General features: G+C 35.0%; 1 protein-coding gene and 1 long non-coding RNA gene across 2 annotated transcripts in view; one reads left to right on the top strand and one right to left on the bottom strand.

Annotated features, from left to right (window-relative positions):
• LOC141380320 (uncharacterized) overlaps nt 1-18872 on the bottom strand; it is a 371642-nt gene that overhangs the window by 132977 nt on the left and 219793 nt on the right. The window lies entirely within an intron of this gene.
• The window catches only part of ssbp4 (single stranded DNA binding protein 4), a 91846-nt gene continuing 85594 nt past the window's right edge, over nt 12621-18872 (top strand). Inside the window, 1 exon segment of the mRNA NM_001202512.2 lies at nt 12621-12716. Coding sequence (NP_001189441.1) covers nt 12661-12716 — 56 coding nt within the window. The 5' untranslated portion in view covers nt 12621-12660.

Genomic DNA, 18872 nt, shown 5'->3' with positions numbered 1-18872 from the left:
CTGTCTGATCCCTGATGTGTCAGTCTCCATTACCCGTCTGCTTAAATCCTTTTCCACTCCAAGAGCCCCCTACACACACATATGCACCACACACACTCAAACACTATGTGATTTCATACTTAATGGGGACTTCCCCTAGACATAGTGATTTTTATACTGTACAGACGGTGTATTCTGTCCTCTTCCCTAAACTCAACCCTCAGAAACATCTGCAGGTTTACATTTGACAAATACTTCATTCTGTGAGATTTAACACACACAAACACACACACACACACACACACACACACACGCACACACACACACACACACACATGCACAGACAGACACACACTGATTCATACAGACTTGCAGATAGACAAATACACAAACTCACACAAAAAAACACGCACACACTCACATAAAAACAATCTTTCTCACACACATATCACACACACTCTCACACACGTTTACTCTTGACACACAATCTAACTTGCACACATACAAACACAGACACACTCTCATTTTGTCTCACACACTCTCTCTTACTCTGTATCACTCACACTCAGACACACACATATAGAGAGATAGACAGACACACATTATACATTCAAACACAGACAAACAGACACACACACACATCTTACACTCAAACACACACATATACACAGACGCATCTTACACTCAAGCACACACACACAGACACACACGCATCTTACACTTAAGCACACACACACACACAGACACACACGCATCTTACACTCAAAGACACACCCACATCCCTCACACACGTGCACACACACACGCACAAACATGCACAGGTACATCTTTACACTCAAACACAGACAGACAGATACACATACTTTTACAAACACTCACATAGACACAGACACACATATACACACACACACAGACACACATTTTTTACTCAAACACACAGACACTTTCACACTTATGCACACATCTACATCTCAGACACACACACACACACATCTTACACTCAATCACACACAAACACTCTTTCATGCTCTCACAAGCGTACTCACAGAAACACAAATCTCACACTCACACACACTCACTCTCTCTCATACACACACACGCGCGCGCTCACACACACACACACACACATGGGTCAGCTGCAGTAGCATCGCTGGAGGCTTGTAAGCACACAGGATCATGGGATTGTTAGGGGGGTTCAGACTGAACACACGTCTGTGTGGGCAAGCAGGTTTGGCAAGCGAACACACGTGGGTGGTTTTGTGCGAGACAGAAAGAGGAGAAGAAAGGAGAGAGACCGGAATAATGCGAGCCATTGAGATATTTTGCACCAGTGAACAGCGAATACAGGAACTGGTGATGATGGTGACGATGATGATGATGATGTACATCAGTCAGTGTGCGGTGATGTCATAGCATTTGGCCTTGAGTCAATAACATGTGGTTGAGGTTTCATTCACTTCAGTGGCACTGTGTCCAACGCTTCAATGAATCACACACACACAGAACACAGCCTGCTCATGCCTTTTATTTTGGTATTTAGATTTTAATTGAACGTTCTGCTTGAAATCAATTAATCAATCAATCAATCAATCAAACAACCAATCCATTAATTCATTAATTCATTCAACCAACCAATCAACCAGCAACTCATTCATTCATTCAACCAGCCAACTAACCTTCATTCATTCATTCATTCATTCATTCATTCATTCAATCAACCAACCATTCATTAATTTATTCATTTATTCAATCAACCAATCATTCAATCAACCCTTCATTTGTTCTTTCATTAACTCACTCATTTATTCAATCAACCAATCATTCAACAAACACGTCATTTATTAATTAATTAATTAAATCAATCAATCAATTGATCAACCATTCATTCATTCATTCATTCATTCAACCAACTATTCATTCAACCAACCAAGCAACCAACCAATAAACTAACCAACCAGCCAACCAACCAATCAATCAATCAATCAATCAATCAATTGTTTGTTGGTTCAATCAACCAACCAGTCAACCAACCATTCATCCCTTCATTGATTCAACCAACATTCATTCATTCATTCATATAATCAATCAATCAGTCAATCAATCAATCAACTTCTCGTTCGTTCATTCATTCATTCATTCATTCATTCAACCATTCATTAATTTATTTTAATTTATTTACCCAATCAATTAACCACTCATTCAACCAACCAACCAATATTCATTCATTCATTAATTCATTAAACCAACCAACAATTAATTAATTAATTCAATCAATCAATCAACCAATCATTCAACCATCCAGCCAACCAATCAACGAACCATTAATTAATTATTAATTAATGATTGATCATTCATTCATTCATTCATTCATTCATCCATTCATCCATTCATTCATTCATGCAATAAATCAGCTATCCAATTAATCAACCAACCAACCAACCATTCATTCCTTTATTAAACCAACTAACCAGCCAACATTCATTTATTTTTTCATTCATTCATTCATTCATCATTCATTCATTCATTCATTCATTCAATCAACCGTTCATTCATTAATTCAACCAACCATTCATTAATTCATTCGATTGATTATTCATTATCCAATTTTTATACAATTTAATCTGCTAATTTAGCTTGATTAATTATTCATTCATTTATTCATTCATTCATTTTCTTGTTGGCTTAGTCCCTTTATTATTCCGGGGTCGCCACAGCTGAATGAACCGATTACTTATCCAGCAAGTTTTTACACAGCAGATACCCTTTTAGCTGCAACCCATCTCTGGGAAAACCCATCTCTGAAAAATGTATTAATAATTTTTTAAGATTTTGATGTTAATGTGTAATATAATGTTGACTAATCTGCATAATGTACCCTTAATCTCATTATTGTAAGAATTTAATGTAAAATTTAAAATATGTCCTTCTTATTACTGTAGTGCAATTAAAATGTCAAAAAAGGATTATACCATTACAAAATATAAACAAAAATCTGAACAAATAAGGATCAAATAGCATTTTTAATCAGCATTTTCTTGGCTTTTCCCACTTAATTAATCTAATTACTGTAATACAGTAATTAAAAAAATATGTAATTGTTATTACTGTAAATAAATAAAGCCTGTCTGATTAAAATGGTAATTTAATGTGATTAATTATTCACATCTTTATTTATATCTTTATTGTCTTTCCAGATCAAATATTATTTGCACTAATCATACGAATTAGTCTGCATACATTGCAATTCCTCGTATTCATATTTTACATTTTCAAGTTTAATTTATTACTGTACTGTAAATAAATAAATAAATTCTATGTAAATTAATAGTCATTTCTTGTACTGTAAGAAATCTGTTTATTGTATTACATTTTCTTGAATGGCTTTTCTTGGGTAATATTATAAATAATTCCTTTTTTGTTCATATTTCATATCTAATTAATTTCGTTAACATTTCCTTCTCATTAATTGTAATTACAGTGTAGTAACGTAAAAATGTGCATTTCTCATTAGTGTCATAAAAATAAACAAGCAACAAAAAAACTAACAAACAGAAAAATCTAACAAAACAAAACTAGGATAATTTATGATTATTAAAAATTTTTCAATGACTTTTATTAGGTTTTCTCAGCAAATATATAAGTTGGCGGTTCATTTCACTGTGGCGTCCCCATATTAATAAAGGGATTAAGCCGAAAATAAAATGTATATATATAAAACCAATTATAATTATAATATATATAACAAATTTATTCATCTGCTCATCTGTCTATTGCCCAAAATTGTCATTATTTTATACAGTATGGGGGAAAGAGCCACTTTAGCATGATTAATTATGCGAAAAATTATGAATTTACTTTTATTCTATTTTATATCTATAATATATATATTCCTTATGATGCAAAGAAAGCTCATAATGGTTTCATTATGTTAATGGAAAAATTATATTTTAAAATATATGAGAATCTAATAAGAAAAAAGAAAGCACAAAAAAGAAAAGGAAACATGGTCATGATGAATTATATTTGGAAATTTGCTTTATTTGCTTTATCCTTATGTGAATTATTGCTTTGCAGAGCAAAATATGAGGATATTTTTCCATAAGACTATATTATCCATAAGACACTGCCGCACTAAATAATTTTTAAACATTTAACTTTTTACACACATAAATTGTAATTTTTTTACTGTATTTTTACTGTTTGTAGTATTCTGTGAATTATGAAGTGATAAAAGAAGATTACCAAATAAGAAAAGAACATTGACTCTAATATGTCAAAAAAATAAATCAAGAATTTTGAACCTGACTTCATCCAAACTTCAGATGTTTGTGCTAGAAATATATGCAAATTAGTGCATATTTAATATAATACGGCCTCATTTGCATATTTAAAAATAGCTTTTTTGAAAAAAAAAATTTCAATTCCTAATATATCCAATCTACTTAGTATCATGGTGATAAACATTATTTATTTTATATTTTTTTATTTACCTGTTCACCTGCAGTGTCTTGTCTTTTTTGTCTTTTGTCATTTTTTCTTCTTCAGTGTTCACCCACTCATGCAGTGTTTCTGTGACGGGACACACACATCAGCCCACAGAGACACACAGACCTCCAGCTCTTAAAGAGACAGAAACATCAAGATTGAGGTTCCTGTGCTGAATCTGACAGAGGTAAACAACTATCCTGCACTCCAACATCCTTCACGATATTCAAGATTACGAGGACAAGAATATTACGAATATATTATTCATTTATTCATTTTCATTTTGGCTCAGTCCCTTTATTAATCGGGGGTCGCCTCAGCGGAATGAACTGCCAACTTATCCAGCATATATTTTACACAGCGGATGCCCTTCCAGCTGCAACTCATTACTGGGAAACATCCATACACACTCGTTTACGCACATACACTATACGGCCAATTAGGCTTACCCAATTCACTTATACCAATGTTTTTAGACTTGTGGGGGAAACCGGAGCACCCGGAGGAACCCCACGCGAACACGGAGAGAACATGCAAAATCCACACAGGAATGCCAACTGGCCCAGGCGAGGCTCGAACCAGCTTCTTTCTGTGAGGCGATTGTGCTACCCACTGCGCCACCGTGACGTCACAAATATATTAGAACATTCATGATTATTTTGTCTTTGTGATCATAAATATACATAAACATACAATAAAACTCTTTCTAGAAACATACTAATGTGTTTATTTGGACACAAATAATGCTAAAAGCCACTTAATTTAACTAATGCATTAGGTGGAGTCTACATGTTCTTCCTGTGTTCACGTGGGTTTCCTACAGGTGCAGGTTTCGCCCACAGTCCAAAGACATGCGGTACAGGTGAATTGGGTAAGCTAAATTGGCCATAGTGTATGAGTGTGAGAGAGTATGGGTGTTTTCCAGTACTGGGTTGTGGCTGGAAGGGCATCCGCTGCGTAAAACATATGCTGGAATACTTGGTGGTTCATTCCGCTGTAGCAACCACTGATAAATAAAGAACTAACCTGAAGAAAAATTATTAGGTAAGGCATAAAGCACAACCAGTCAGTTGGTATCATAGAATAAAACCTAATAGACTTATCAGCAGTTTGCTGTATAAGACTGAAGTGCTTTTTTTTATGCCTTTATTACAGGACTACTTGCCTCAAAACATAAAAAATTGAACACAAAACATTGTTCTGAGCCATACTAGTTTTATTATTGAAAATGTACAAAATGAAAACAGCTGAATGGAGCATACACTAACCTACATATTAATTAATAATAAGATGGCGTCAAATAACAGTGGTGTGACAGACATACATTCACTTGGATGTGAACATATTCTCTGAATATATATATTTTATTTATATGTGGCTGGGATGAGAATCAGCACTGGAAAAAGGTAGTTTGCCATCTCTAGGTTAGAGGAAAGTTCTTAACCCATGTCAAGGAGTTTAAGTATTTTGGGGTTTTGTTCTTGAATGAGAGAAGGATGGAGCGTGAGATTGACAGAATATCTTCTAGATATTCATAGAAGAATTAAATGCAAAACCTTTTTTTTATTTCATTTTTATCTTTATCTATTTATTCCAAAAATATTTATTTCCAATTAAAGTAAAAAAAAAAAATATATATATATATATATATATATATATATATGTGTGTGTGTGTGTGTGTGTGTGTGTGTGTGTGTGTGTGTGTGTGTGTGTGTGTGTAAAACACAAAGCATGGTTTTCCCTGTCTTGCCACAGTAACAAATAGCAGCAGCACTGTAACCAAGCCATTGACTGAATCTCTGCATTTAGTCGCACGGTCTCTCTTAAAGATCCCTTCTTAAGCGTCTTATTCCACAGCAATAAATAATGTCTGCTGGACTTCAGAGTGTGAAAGATCAGAGGCTGCGTGAGTCAGCCTTGAGTCACACGAACGGTCATTTCTGTGCCTGATTCCGGTTGTTTCCTCTCTCTGTTACATGCTCAATCCACTGGTCTGGCTGAGCATATCGTCTGAATTTCACATTTAGAATTATTAGATTTGTCTGATTATTATGATTTTCACAGCTTGATTTTTTTAGTTAATGAAGGTACTTAGTTCTGTTATACATGGGAGACGAAAAAACTTCAATATGATTATAGTGAAGTTCATTCTTGTTCATTTAGGTGTAAAAAGAAGTTTGAAATACTTTTTTAGTGGTTCTGATGACAATCTTTCTGATGTCATACTAATTGTTTTATCACACTGATTTGTTTGAAATTACTGATAGATGTTTCGAAACACTTATTTAAAAAAAATATGCAAATCATTTGTCTTAAACTGGCTATTTGAAGCACATAAACTTAATAAAAATTTTAAATATAACATTTATCAGCTCAATAAAGCATTTAATCAGCGACAGATTTGTTTAAAGCTAGCTATTGATGGTTTCGAAACACTTATTTTCAAAAACTATGCAAATCAGTCGACTTAAATGGGTTATTTAAAGCACACATGCTAATTACATTTAGTATTTAATGTTAGTGAATTGTCCGTAGTGTATAAGTGTGAATAACTGTGTATGGATGTTTCCCAAAGATGGGTTGCAGCTGGAAGGGCATCCGCCGCATAAAAAACAAAATGCTAGATAAGTTGGCGGTTCATTCTGCTGTTGTGACCCCAGATAAATAAAGGAACTAAGCCGAAATGAAAATGAATGACTGAATTTTAGCGACTTTTCCAATGTGGTCAATGAAACATTTAATAAGCGAGGTGGATTTGTTTGATACTACCGAGTACCGATGGATAGTTTTGAAACAAACATTTATTTTCAAACATTTTTCAAATAATTTGTCTCAAACTGGCTATTTAAAGCACATCAACTTAATCGAAATTTAATATTTAACATTTATTGTTAGCGACTTTTCCGATGCGGTCAATGAAGCATTAAATCAGTGGTGTGGATTTGTTTGACACTAGCGATGGATTGTTTCAAATACTTATATTCAAAAACTTTGCTAATCATTTGACTTAAATGGGTTATTTGAAGAGCATCAACTTAATCAAAATTCTAAATCAGCATTTATTTTTAGCGACTTTTCCGATGTCATCCATGATGCGTTAAATAAGTGACATGGATTTGTTTGAAACTAGAATGGTTTCAAAAACTTTTCGAATCATTTGTCTTAACCAGGTTATTTAAAGCAGGTTAACTTTTTTTATTTTTACTTTTTGTCTACTGTTAATAACTTTTCTTATGTCGTTCATGATTTTTTTTTTATCATAGTTATGTGGATTTGTTTGAAACTAGCAATGAATGATTTCCAAACACTTTTTTTTTTTTTAAAGAGTCTTAAAGATTCAGGTCAATAAAGCGTTTAATCAGTGACATAGATTGGTTTGAAACTAGAAATGGATGGTTTCGAAAAAATTATTTTCAAAACTTTGTGAATCATTTAACCTAAATGGGTTATTTGAAGCACATAAACTTAATCGGAATTGTAAATTTAGCGCTTATTGTTAGCAACTTTTCCGATGTGGTCTGTGAAGCATTTAATCAGTGATGTGGATTTATTTGAACCTAGCGATGGATTCTTATTTTCAAAAACATTGCGAATCATTTGTCTTAAATAGGTTATTTTAAGAACATTAACTTTTTCATCATTTTACATTTAGAATCTATTGTTAGCGACTTTTACAATGTAAGGCAAGGCAAGTTTATTTATATAGCACATTTCATACACAGTGGCAATTTAAAGTGCTTTACATAAATAAGAATAAAAAAGACAAGTATGAGAAAAAAAACAATAGAAATGATTAAAAACAGATTAAAAGGTGTTAAAACAGGTTATAAAAGATTCAAAAAGAGAAGGCCAGTGAGGAGGCCGTTACAGTAATCCACCCTGCTGCTGATGAAAGCATGAACAACTTTCTCTAAGTCCTCACTGGAAACAAAGGATCTAATTCTTGCAATGCTTTAGTATGCTGATTTACTGACTTCTTTGACTTGACTATTGAAACTTAGATCTGACTCTAGAGTCACACCAAGATTCTTGGCCTTATGTAGCCAATGTAGTCCATGAATTGTTTTATCGTAGTGATGTGGATTTGTTTGAAGCTATCGATGGATGGTTTCAAAACACTTATTTTCAAAAGCTTTGCAAATAATTCGACTTACAAAAGTTATTTGAAGCATATAAACTTAATCATAATTTTAAATGTAATGTCGTCAGCGAATTTTCCAATGTCGTCTATGAATTGTTTTATTATAGGGATGTGAATTGTTTAATACTAGGTTTGGATGATTTCGAAACAATTATTTCAACTTCAAAAGCTTTGAGAATCATTAGTCTTAAACCATTTCAGTTTAACAGCCATCCAAATGCCACCATCACGATTGTTTTGCAGAGTTTACCTCAAAATAAGTAAATATGTTCTGTGCTCGCAAACACAAAATCTGATCTGTGCACAATTAGATCTAGTGAATCAATTTATTTGAAAGTAGATAAGGATCATTTCTAAACAACTAATCACTGAAAACATTTCTAATAATTTGTTTGATTAATATCGAATGACCAAAGTCACGTGTTTTCAGTTAATGAGTTGCAAAATTTCAACATTAGAAAATTTATTCTATCCCAATGCCAGAAAACAGTGGTTAAGAAAGCATCTTATAGTGATGAGGATTTGGAGACTTTCGAAAGTGATGTCATCAAAATCATTGATTCATAATGACAGAAGTAAAAGATTTTTAAATGAATATGTTTTAATCTATAAATAACCTCACTGTTTTGGAGCACACTAGCTTATATATTAAACTTTAGTTAGCCTATCCATACTAAAACCCCAAAATTTTTCATTATGATTGAATTGGGAAATCTCTGGGGAATCATCAAATCACTGAATGACTTGAATGCCTAAAGCAGACTTTGTCGTGAGATAATCGGTCTAATGGAAATCAAGCCTTTAGATGCATCGATTCTAATTCAGTGTCACAATTTAAATGCTTATATTTCAGAATGCTGAAACATCATGCACACCAAACGCTGGTAACTAAAGAAGCATAAAACAATGCTTTATGCCTTGGTTCAGCCTCTGATGTCATTACCTCAATTATGCTCCTTCAGCAAATGAGACTTTATAAAGATGATAAAACAGAGAGGCATAACTTTCAGATGATGCATTTCACTCTGATTTGCTTATTGGCATTTTATTGAAAATGATTCACCGGCTTTGTTGGCCACAAAATCCTATGTATGCTCTTAAAATGTACAATATGCAGGAGGTACTAGCATGCAAACAGACTCTCTTTTTGACTCTTTCCATATGTCTATAACCATAAAGCTTTATTATGAGTCCCAGAGCTTATTTCTTAGACCATACATAGTCTTTTCTCTTTAGTTCCTAATATTTTACCCACTGAGTGCAAAGTATAACTTTACTTTTTCCTGTATACTCTGTGTAACACAGGTTCATTGCAAAAATGTGCTTGGGGCTGCGTCTGGATGAATTTTGTGAGTTAAACTAACAAAAAGGGGAGGTGGGATGGCAGCAACAACTTCTGTTCCTTAGTGCGCCAATGCTGATCGCTTAACTCCATATGATGGGCTTTTCCAACATTACCAGTTTGCTTGGTTGCTCACCTCATACAGTGGTAAACTTCAGACATAGAGTGGACCAGGATTCGAGTCCGGTGAAGGATGGTTCCTAAAACCAGGTAAAATAAATGGATTTTTGATTTCTAGTTTGATTTTGAAAACACTATTGGTTGGGTTTAGAAAAGAAAGTGGGTGGATCAGCCGTCAGCAAGCTGATAAATACATAACAAACCAACAGTAAAACACTGAGATTTGCAGAAATGTGCAGAGTAGCCTCTGGTGGATTTGCAAGAAGGATGTGACACATTTGAGAACGTGGGGCCCAGTAATGCAATTAAGATTGTCAAAAATGTACAGTTGCCTCTAGTGGCTTTGTGAAAGCAAAAACTGGCAATACATTGCGGCAAGATGGACGTGGAGCTGTTGTTTCACTGGTGTCTGAACACAAAGATTGTTACTGTGTAAATGGTTTTAAGAAGTGCGTAAACACGGTTTCTATTCATATTAGTGATGGTTGTTTTCTAAACACACTTCATGAAGCTTTGAAACCTTTACGAATCTTTTGTTTCGAATAAGTTGTTTCAGAGCATTTATCAAATTGGCAACATAACAAGACTTCAGTAACTTTCGCAATGTCATTATTTTTTAAAACAATTTGAAAATGTAGTGATTCTCCACTTGAGGACAATCTGTTTAATACCATAAAATCGACATGAATCACGCAGCTTCATTTAGATCGCATTAATTGGCAGTTATTATCTTGGGATGAAATGCCTTGGAATGTTGCAACTGACCAATCAGTCAATCAATCAATACAAACAATATAAAAACCTTCAAAATCTATAAAGCAATGCATATGCAGACACTTAATATACTAGATGATAAGCTAAGTGCATTTATAGGTTATACTTTCAATTTAAAATTTGCAATATGTAAAAAAAAAAAAAAAAGTAAATTATAATGCATGTTTTTCCTGAGTTTTTGTTTCATTTGCACAATTTTGACCACCTGGTAAAGTTGCGCAGGCCACCTTGTGTACCTGGGCATTTCTGTTTTTCATTTAACGCCATCTAATGCCAGGGAGTAATTTTGCACATCCACTGCTCATCGATTGTAAAAATCAAATAAGTTTAAAAATAAAAAACAAATAAAAGTAGCAAAAAAGTGTTTTGAAAAACATTGACAGCAGGTGTGAGTGAAAATTGTCCTGGTGTGGATGAGCCATGAATGTCCCTTAAAAGTCTTTTTCCATATTGGTGGAAGTAAAGATATTTTGAGCTATAACATACTAGCTACATTTCTATCCACCTATTTTTATGCACGTTTTGGATACGTGCATTAAAAAAAAATCGGTTTATGGAAATGCCATCAAAAAACGTATGCGCATAACTGAGTAGGATAAACTTTTTATTTGATAAGAAAAGATGTGCAAATACCACGATGAAAAGACTTTTACCAAACAAATTCCAGTATGCGCATTAAAAAAGGTCATGTGATTTTGTTATAATGTGATGATTAAAATGTGCGTGAATGGACTAACCAGTAGGTTAAGCACACTGTGAAACATCTGAAATGTTGTTTTTGGTCATTCTAAAATGCTGTAACTGTTTCAGTATTAGTGTTATTATATTATTAATTACCTCCAGAACTGTTAAGAGCATCTGTGCTCCACGTCTTATGCCTTCAAACGCCACCAATCGTTCATTGCATGTTGACATTTGTCTTCTGAGGTGCAAGTCATTTATTAAATGAAAAGAAGATTCACGCAGCCTCTCCTACCGCAGCAAATTCCATTTTTACTATTGCTATTTGTAGCCAGATAATCAGGAAGTGATGATTTTGTTCTCTTTGACTTATTTATTTGCGGATCTTTTATGTGATATTTCAGTTTTACGCATAAATTTAATTTACTGCCTTGCTTTAATGACGCGTTTTTGGATGGAAAGCTAGCGATAGCCCAAAAAACATACAATTTTATTACTTCATGTGGACATTAAATGCTAGTAGCTATTTACATCACCTTCAAACACAATCTAGACTCAAACACAAACTGGATATCAGGTTTCAAAGAATGTTACTCCTCTTTAGTTGTTAAAACTGGATTGCATATCTCAAATTGTCCAACAAACATTCAAAATGGCTGCTGGACATACAAATAATGTAACCTCAGAATCAAACCTCTTAAAACACAAGCCTAAATTCTTCCTTTCAAAACCTCAAAGTCACACACGAAGGCCCGAGGCAATGTTAGCGTCTTTTCCATCTCCAGTCCCCGAGCCTAGTAAACACGGGAAAGAGTGCGCGTTCCCCTTTAAGAGGCCCCCACCTCTCCGGGCGCGGCGGGAGGCAGAGCGCATTCCTGGAACAGCGCGAGAGGAGGAAAAAAATCACCAGCGACCTGTTTCAAGTCCCCCCAATAGAAACTGTGCCTGATTTGTGGCCAATGTTGGAGATGTAAAAAAAAAAGGAAAAAAGAAAAAAAAGAGGGAGAGAGAGAGAGGAGGAGGAGGAGGAGGGGGGAGGGAAAACACTAAAGGGGGTAGCTATGGAGATACAACGTTTTCCTGGCTGCTTTCTTTGACAGGTGTTGAGTGGGGTAAAAGTCTTAAAACAGAATCCAGCATGTACGCCAAAGGTAAAGGAGCTGTCGTCCCTTCTGATAGTCAAGCGAGAGAAAAGTAAGTGAATCCGCGCGCGCGCGCTTTAAAGAGTCTCGCTTTGCTTATTGCGGACTCGGAACTTTCTTAAAACTGTGCGTACTATTGTTTGAAGGTGTATTTAGTGTGAACTCGCAATCTGAAGCGATCGTCTCCGGATCTGCTGAACTTTACCAGCACTTTAATAGCTGTTAGCTTTGCGTGCATTTCGATTTTATTTAAGTTTGTGCGCGCACGTGAACTGCCCAATGCATCCGATACGAGGGATGTTGCATGCTCGCATCTCTTGTATTGTGCATCGTATGCATTAACAACACCATATACTGTGCAAATGTTTAGCAGCTATGTTGTCGGAAAGATGTGTGTGTTTAAGTTTTGAGGCTTGGTAGCCGGTCGCTGTTGTATTTAAGGGTATTTACTTTTATCGAGTGTGTTTTTGCACGTTTTGGGTGTTAAAGCCAACTGATATGTTGCTATTTTAGCAGTTCTGCTAATTTTGTTCATTGTTGTTTACAGAGACGCGCGGTTGTCGGTTAACAGCAGTTTTAATAATGTTTTGTGTCTTCAGAACTTGTGCTACTTCAAGTTATGGTGACTTTTCCACACTTCGCTGTGTAATATTTTATGGTAGTACATCACCATGTGATCTTTCCACCGTTGTGTACAATCTGTCGCCATAGAAACAACCTTACAAAACCATAAATGTAATAAAAGTGACCTGTAATATTCATAAATCTGTCATGTGCGGGTCATAGGCTGCTGTGTCAGACTTGGAGACTATAATGGGACTTTAGTGTCAGCTGGTGTGAGGATATAACACATTTGCTGTAAAATAATAGTGAATAGGAGATCAGCATCTTTGTCAAGTTGCTTACAAGATTGTTTTTTATATGGACATTTTGGGTGAATGTGTACTTTGTGAGGGTTTTCTGAGCTGGATGTAGTTGTTTCATCATTCATGTAGTTTATCAGTCATTTTAGTGCTATTTTGGCGTGAGACGCTTCACAGAAGATGAGCATCTTTTTGTCAAGTTGGTTACAAGACTTGCTCAAAACTGATCATCCCTTGTGTATTGTTTATCATTCCATTCTGTATTATATTGTATTTATAGTGTGATTATCTTATGAAGTTGCTTACAAAACCTTCTTTTTAGGTACAGTTTGGTGTGTTTGGTGAGCTTTATGGAAAATTCTTGGAGATATTTGATCATTTAGATGTTGTTGACCACTTTGAAACTACTTGTTTCAGTGTTAAGTTGTAGGTTTTGTATGAAAAGATTCCCAGAAGTTTGGGCAGCGTTGTTTTTCCAGTTATCATCCTGAAATTTCCATTTTGCCTCAAAATAATGAACATAAAGTTCATGTATTTCCATCATTCATGTTGTGTGTGAATGAAGGATGTAGACGTCTCCTCGAGTGTAGGTGCCACGGGCACCGCATTAGCACTGCAGGTTACCGTTTCACGTGTTGTATTTAAACACGAGGTGTTGTGACCACACAGGCTTTGTTTTGTCTGCACCAGTCAAACAAAGGTGCGATTAATCCTCTTAAGAATCTTGATTTGTTGTCAACTCTGGTTTAGGAAGCTCAAATCAAGTTTAGACGTCCAGAATTCACTGTCAAATTTGCTAGAAGAAACCTCAGTAGGCGAGCTCTATGAACCAATAATGTCAAGTTTATTGCAGCATTCTTGATTTTGATTAGTTTTGATTTCCACAACGCAAGTTCTCAGGTTTATAAAATGTGATCCAATTGGGCAAATGGTCTGAAATGCCACAAGAAATTGCGTGTTGTGTTTTTTTTTTTGGAGTGGAAATTAATGGAAGCAGATTGTGATCTGGGTCTCCATCTCCTGTTTTCCCCAACATTTCTTGAGCGCTTCTCTGGGTTCCCTGAGTTTATTGGTGTGTCTAAGAGGCAGCGAGTAGGTCTGAATGCATGGTTTTGATTTCATCCAGATGGTTCAGCCTCCTTCACAGAGGTGTTTTCAGCTACATATAAAGGGAATCAGGCATGCACACAGAAACAGGACGTTGTTCTCATGAAGAGCGTCTGATTTGCTCTGTTTTGGATAAACGTTGCTCTCAGACATGGATGAGAATCAATTAATTTTGCGTCTTGGATAGCTGAATGTATGGCTTTTTAAGTTTACTTTGAAGAGAGATGTTCTCTGTAATTATTTAGGGGCATATTTAATGATCGCTCTCAGTTATAACGCGGAAATGTCTGTTTTGTGCACGCGTGTTTTGAAATCTTTTCTATGAGAGCGCTCGCTCCGCTTTCATCAGAATAATTGAGATGGATTGCCTCATGAAAGTTTATCAACATTTTTTATTTAGCACTATTGCTTTGCTGAATTTTTCTGTCAATCTTTGGTTATTATAAATGAAAGATCAGCCAAGTTGTGGCAAAAAACTACAGGCATGTGGATCCAGGGCAGGCCACACCAACAATATTATGACAGCACTTTTCATGATGTCCGTGGAACGGTCAGGCCACTTGTGGTTTGTTTGCAAATCATTTATTAGCAAAAAGCTCTCACATTTTTATTTTTTATTTTCACAGAATAATTGCTCAAAACTGTAGAAATGCACTCTTATTATAATGGACCCTCACATTTCCAGGTTTCTCAGTAGCAGAAGTTGTCACAGTTGGGTGAACTTAGAGCGCAGTGAATGGGAGAGAACAACAAATATTTTTTTTGCAATCCTGTTTGCTCAAACAACAAAACGAAAAACTCAACCGTAGTGTTATCAAGACTTTCAGAAAAAGGAAAAAAATGTGTAAGACTAATAATGGCCAGAACAATGTCAGATTTACTGTCCTGCCCAGAGATGCCGCATTAGGAATGCTTTGCATGAGCATTTTTTTTTTTTGTAATTAAAGATGATATAATGCATACATATAAATGTACAAAATATTAAAAACTTTAAAGGAATTAAGATGCTGATGACAGTCGAATGCATCATAAACAGTTTGTGTAAAGGATCCATTAGAGTCTCATTCATTCATTTCCCTTCGGCTTAGTCCCTTTATTAATCAGGTGTCACCACAGCGGAATGAACTGCCAACTTATCCAGCATATATTTTTTGCAGCGGAATGAACTGCCAACTTATCCAGCATATATTTTTTGCAGCGGATACCCTTCCAATCGCAATCCAGCACTGGGAAACATCCATACACAGTCATTCAAACACATACACTACGGCCAATTTAGCTATTTCAATTCATCTAAAGCTAGGCATGGGCTGGTATAAGATTCTGATGATAACCTTGGATAAAATCACGGTTTTACGGTATTGTGATTACTACTCTTCTTTTTAAATGTTCTTTTTAAATGTTTTTCCACCCATTGAACACTATATATTTTATTTTAAGAAACATTTAAAATATTTTCGACCAGTAGCTTTTGATGTAGAAGTTTATTTTCTGCTGAAGATACTGTTGCCCTAAAGAAACGAAATAAAATAGTTGTGAAAAACATGTAAAAAATCAAACAAACTAGGGCTGCTCGATTTTGGGAAAAATCATAATCACGATTATTTTGGTCATAATTGTAATCACGATTATTCAAAAAGATTATCAGTTGAAGTCAAAATTTTTAGCGCTCCTGAGATTTAAAAAAAAAAAAAAAATTCCCAAATGATGTTTAACAGAGCAAGGAATTTTATCAGTATTTCCTATAATATTTTTTCTTCTAGGCTTATTTGTTTTATTTTAGCTAGAATTAAAGCAGGTTTAAATATTTTGAAACCCATTTGAAGGTCAATATTATTAGCCCCCTTAAGCAATATATTTTTTGATTGTCTGCAGAAGAAACTACTTTTATACAATGACTTGCCTAATTACTCTAGTTAAGTTTTTGAATTGCACTTTAATCTGAATGCTTGTATTTTGAAAAATATCTAGTAAAATATTATGTACTGTCATCATAGCAAAGATAAAATAAATCAGTAATTAGAAATGAGATATCAAAACTATTATATTCAGAAAAAAAACCTTCTTTCCATTAAACAGAAATTGGGCATGAAAAGGTTTGCTAATATTCAGGAGGGCTAATAATTCTGACGTCAACTGTATACATACAGTTATTTTCCACCCTACAAAGGAAAGAAAAGTAAATACAATAGAATAAAAATATGAAAAAAACTGTGCTTTAAGCATCTTCACCCTAAGAAAAACACTTTAGCTACAAAAATTCTTCAGTCAAGAGCAGTGAGGGATTTTCTTGTTTTGTTTGATTAATGATAAAAACAGGCGGCAGCGATTTCGCGTGGTCACTTTAATGGTTTCTCTTTCAGGTGTCTTTTGATTCTCAACTCGTTTGTTAATTACACAAATGAGGGTTACTATGAATAATCACTAAACACCGCATTTTGACACCTATTTGACCATTAAAGCGCTCACGTTAAGATGACTTTAGATGTCTGCGGTCCTCTGCTCGTCTCAGTGTGCGAATGAGACCGAATGCTGACCGGCCGCATGCTTCTGACTGTGTGCGTGCCGCACAAACACATAAGCATGCAGTCTTTCGCGTTTTTAAGAGCAACAAATGTGTACAGCTGGTTTGGGGGGTATATGATGCAATAATCCTTTATCTCGATTAATGCTTTTTCATAATCGTTTGAAGCCAAAATCGAAATCGGATTTTCGATTAATTGCACAGCCCTAACAGATACCTTAGGAACGGTATAACAGAAAACTTTGTTATACTTTGTTATATTTTTAAAACCTTGACTTTTTCAAACCACGGTATACTTTGAAACTAAATAGCTACGTATAGCGCATGTCTTTGAACTGGGGGGAAAACGGAGCACCCGGAGGAAAACCATGCAAACACGGGAAAAGCATGCAAACTCCACACAGAAATGCCAACTGGCCCAGCCGGGGCTTGAACCAGCAACCTTCTTGTTGTGAGGCAACGGTGCTAACCCATTAGAGTTTCTTTTTATTTTTGTTAGTTGGACATTTTACTAATATTTAAAAATTTAACTAATATTTCTACCAATTTATGTTTTGGACCAATTAGTAGCTAGTAGTTTAATCTCGTTTGCACATTCATTACAATTTCATATGAATTAGCTAATTCGTCATAACGTACATTAGTTGCGTTTTCTTGTTGGATTAAATTTTATACTTTGATTGCCTTTTGCCATCATCTAACACTCTCTTAAAATTCAGATTTAAAGAAACACTCCTCTTTCTTTTGCAAATAGGCTCATTTTACAACTCCCCTAAAGATAAGCAGTTGAGTTTTACCATTTTACATTTACATTTACATTTAGTCATTTAGCAGACGCTTTTATCCAAAGCGACTTACAAATGTCCAAAGCGACTTACAAATTTTTGAATCTATACAGCCAATCTCCCATGTTTGGCGGAAATACTTTTAGCTTAGCTTAGCATAGATTATGCAATCGAAATCAAGCAACTTTGCTGCCATATCATGGCTGCAGCAAGCACAATGAAGTTCTGAAGCACATTAAAATGGTCCCTGGCATGGCAACTAGATAACAGCACTGTGAAATATAATTGTGCCTGCTGCAGCCATGGTGCGGCAGCAAACTTCCTTGATTATTATGCCAGAATGAGAGTATAGCTCCATTCTTATCAACCTAGAAAATAGCAACTTTTAATTTTCTGTCAGTCTTAGTACACGTCTACACAATGTAAATACAGAAGAGTCTAGCTTTAAATAGGAAAATTAGCAAAACTTATTGCAAAAAATTTTTAGTGAGATGCTACTGGTCCAATCCGATTCACTCACGCTGCATGCACACCGCATGCATGTCACTCTCAATATGTGCACAAGAAAATAAATCTATTACTTGCGCGTGCAAAAGACGCGACATGTGAACAGCATTTAGTCAATAGTCCAACTGTATTTAAGCCAAGCTCAGAACTTTAAACTAGCATACAGTTGGCATAACTTTGTTTAGTTGCAGCAGTTTTGTTCTGTGAGGAAATGTGTTGTTAAGAAGCCTTTGCGATTAAAAGTGACTAATTAAACATGGTTATTGGTCAAATCGGTTAATTGTTGCATCCCTAGCCATCATGACCTTAAAAAAATATACTTTTCTTTTTCTATCAGTCTTAGTACACGTCTACATGATGCAACTACAAAAGAGTCTAGCTGTAAATAGGAAAATTAGCGAAACGTTTAAAAAAAAAAGTTT

The sequence above is a fragment of the Danio rerio genome, chromosome 22 (assembly GCF_049306965.1).
Source record: "Danio rerio strain Tuebingen ecotype United States chromosome 22, GRCz12tu, whole genome shotgun sequence".
Lineage (NCBI taxonomy): Eukaryota > Metazoa > Chordata > Actinopteri > Cypriniformes > Danionidae > Danio > Danio rerio.
This window is presented reverse-complemented; position numbering and strand designations above follow the sequence as displayed.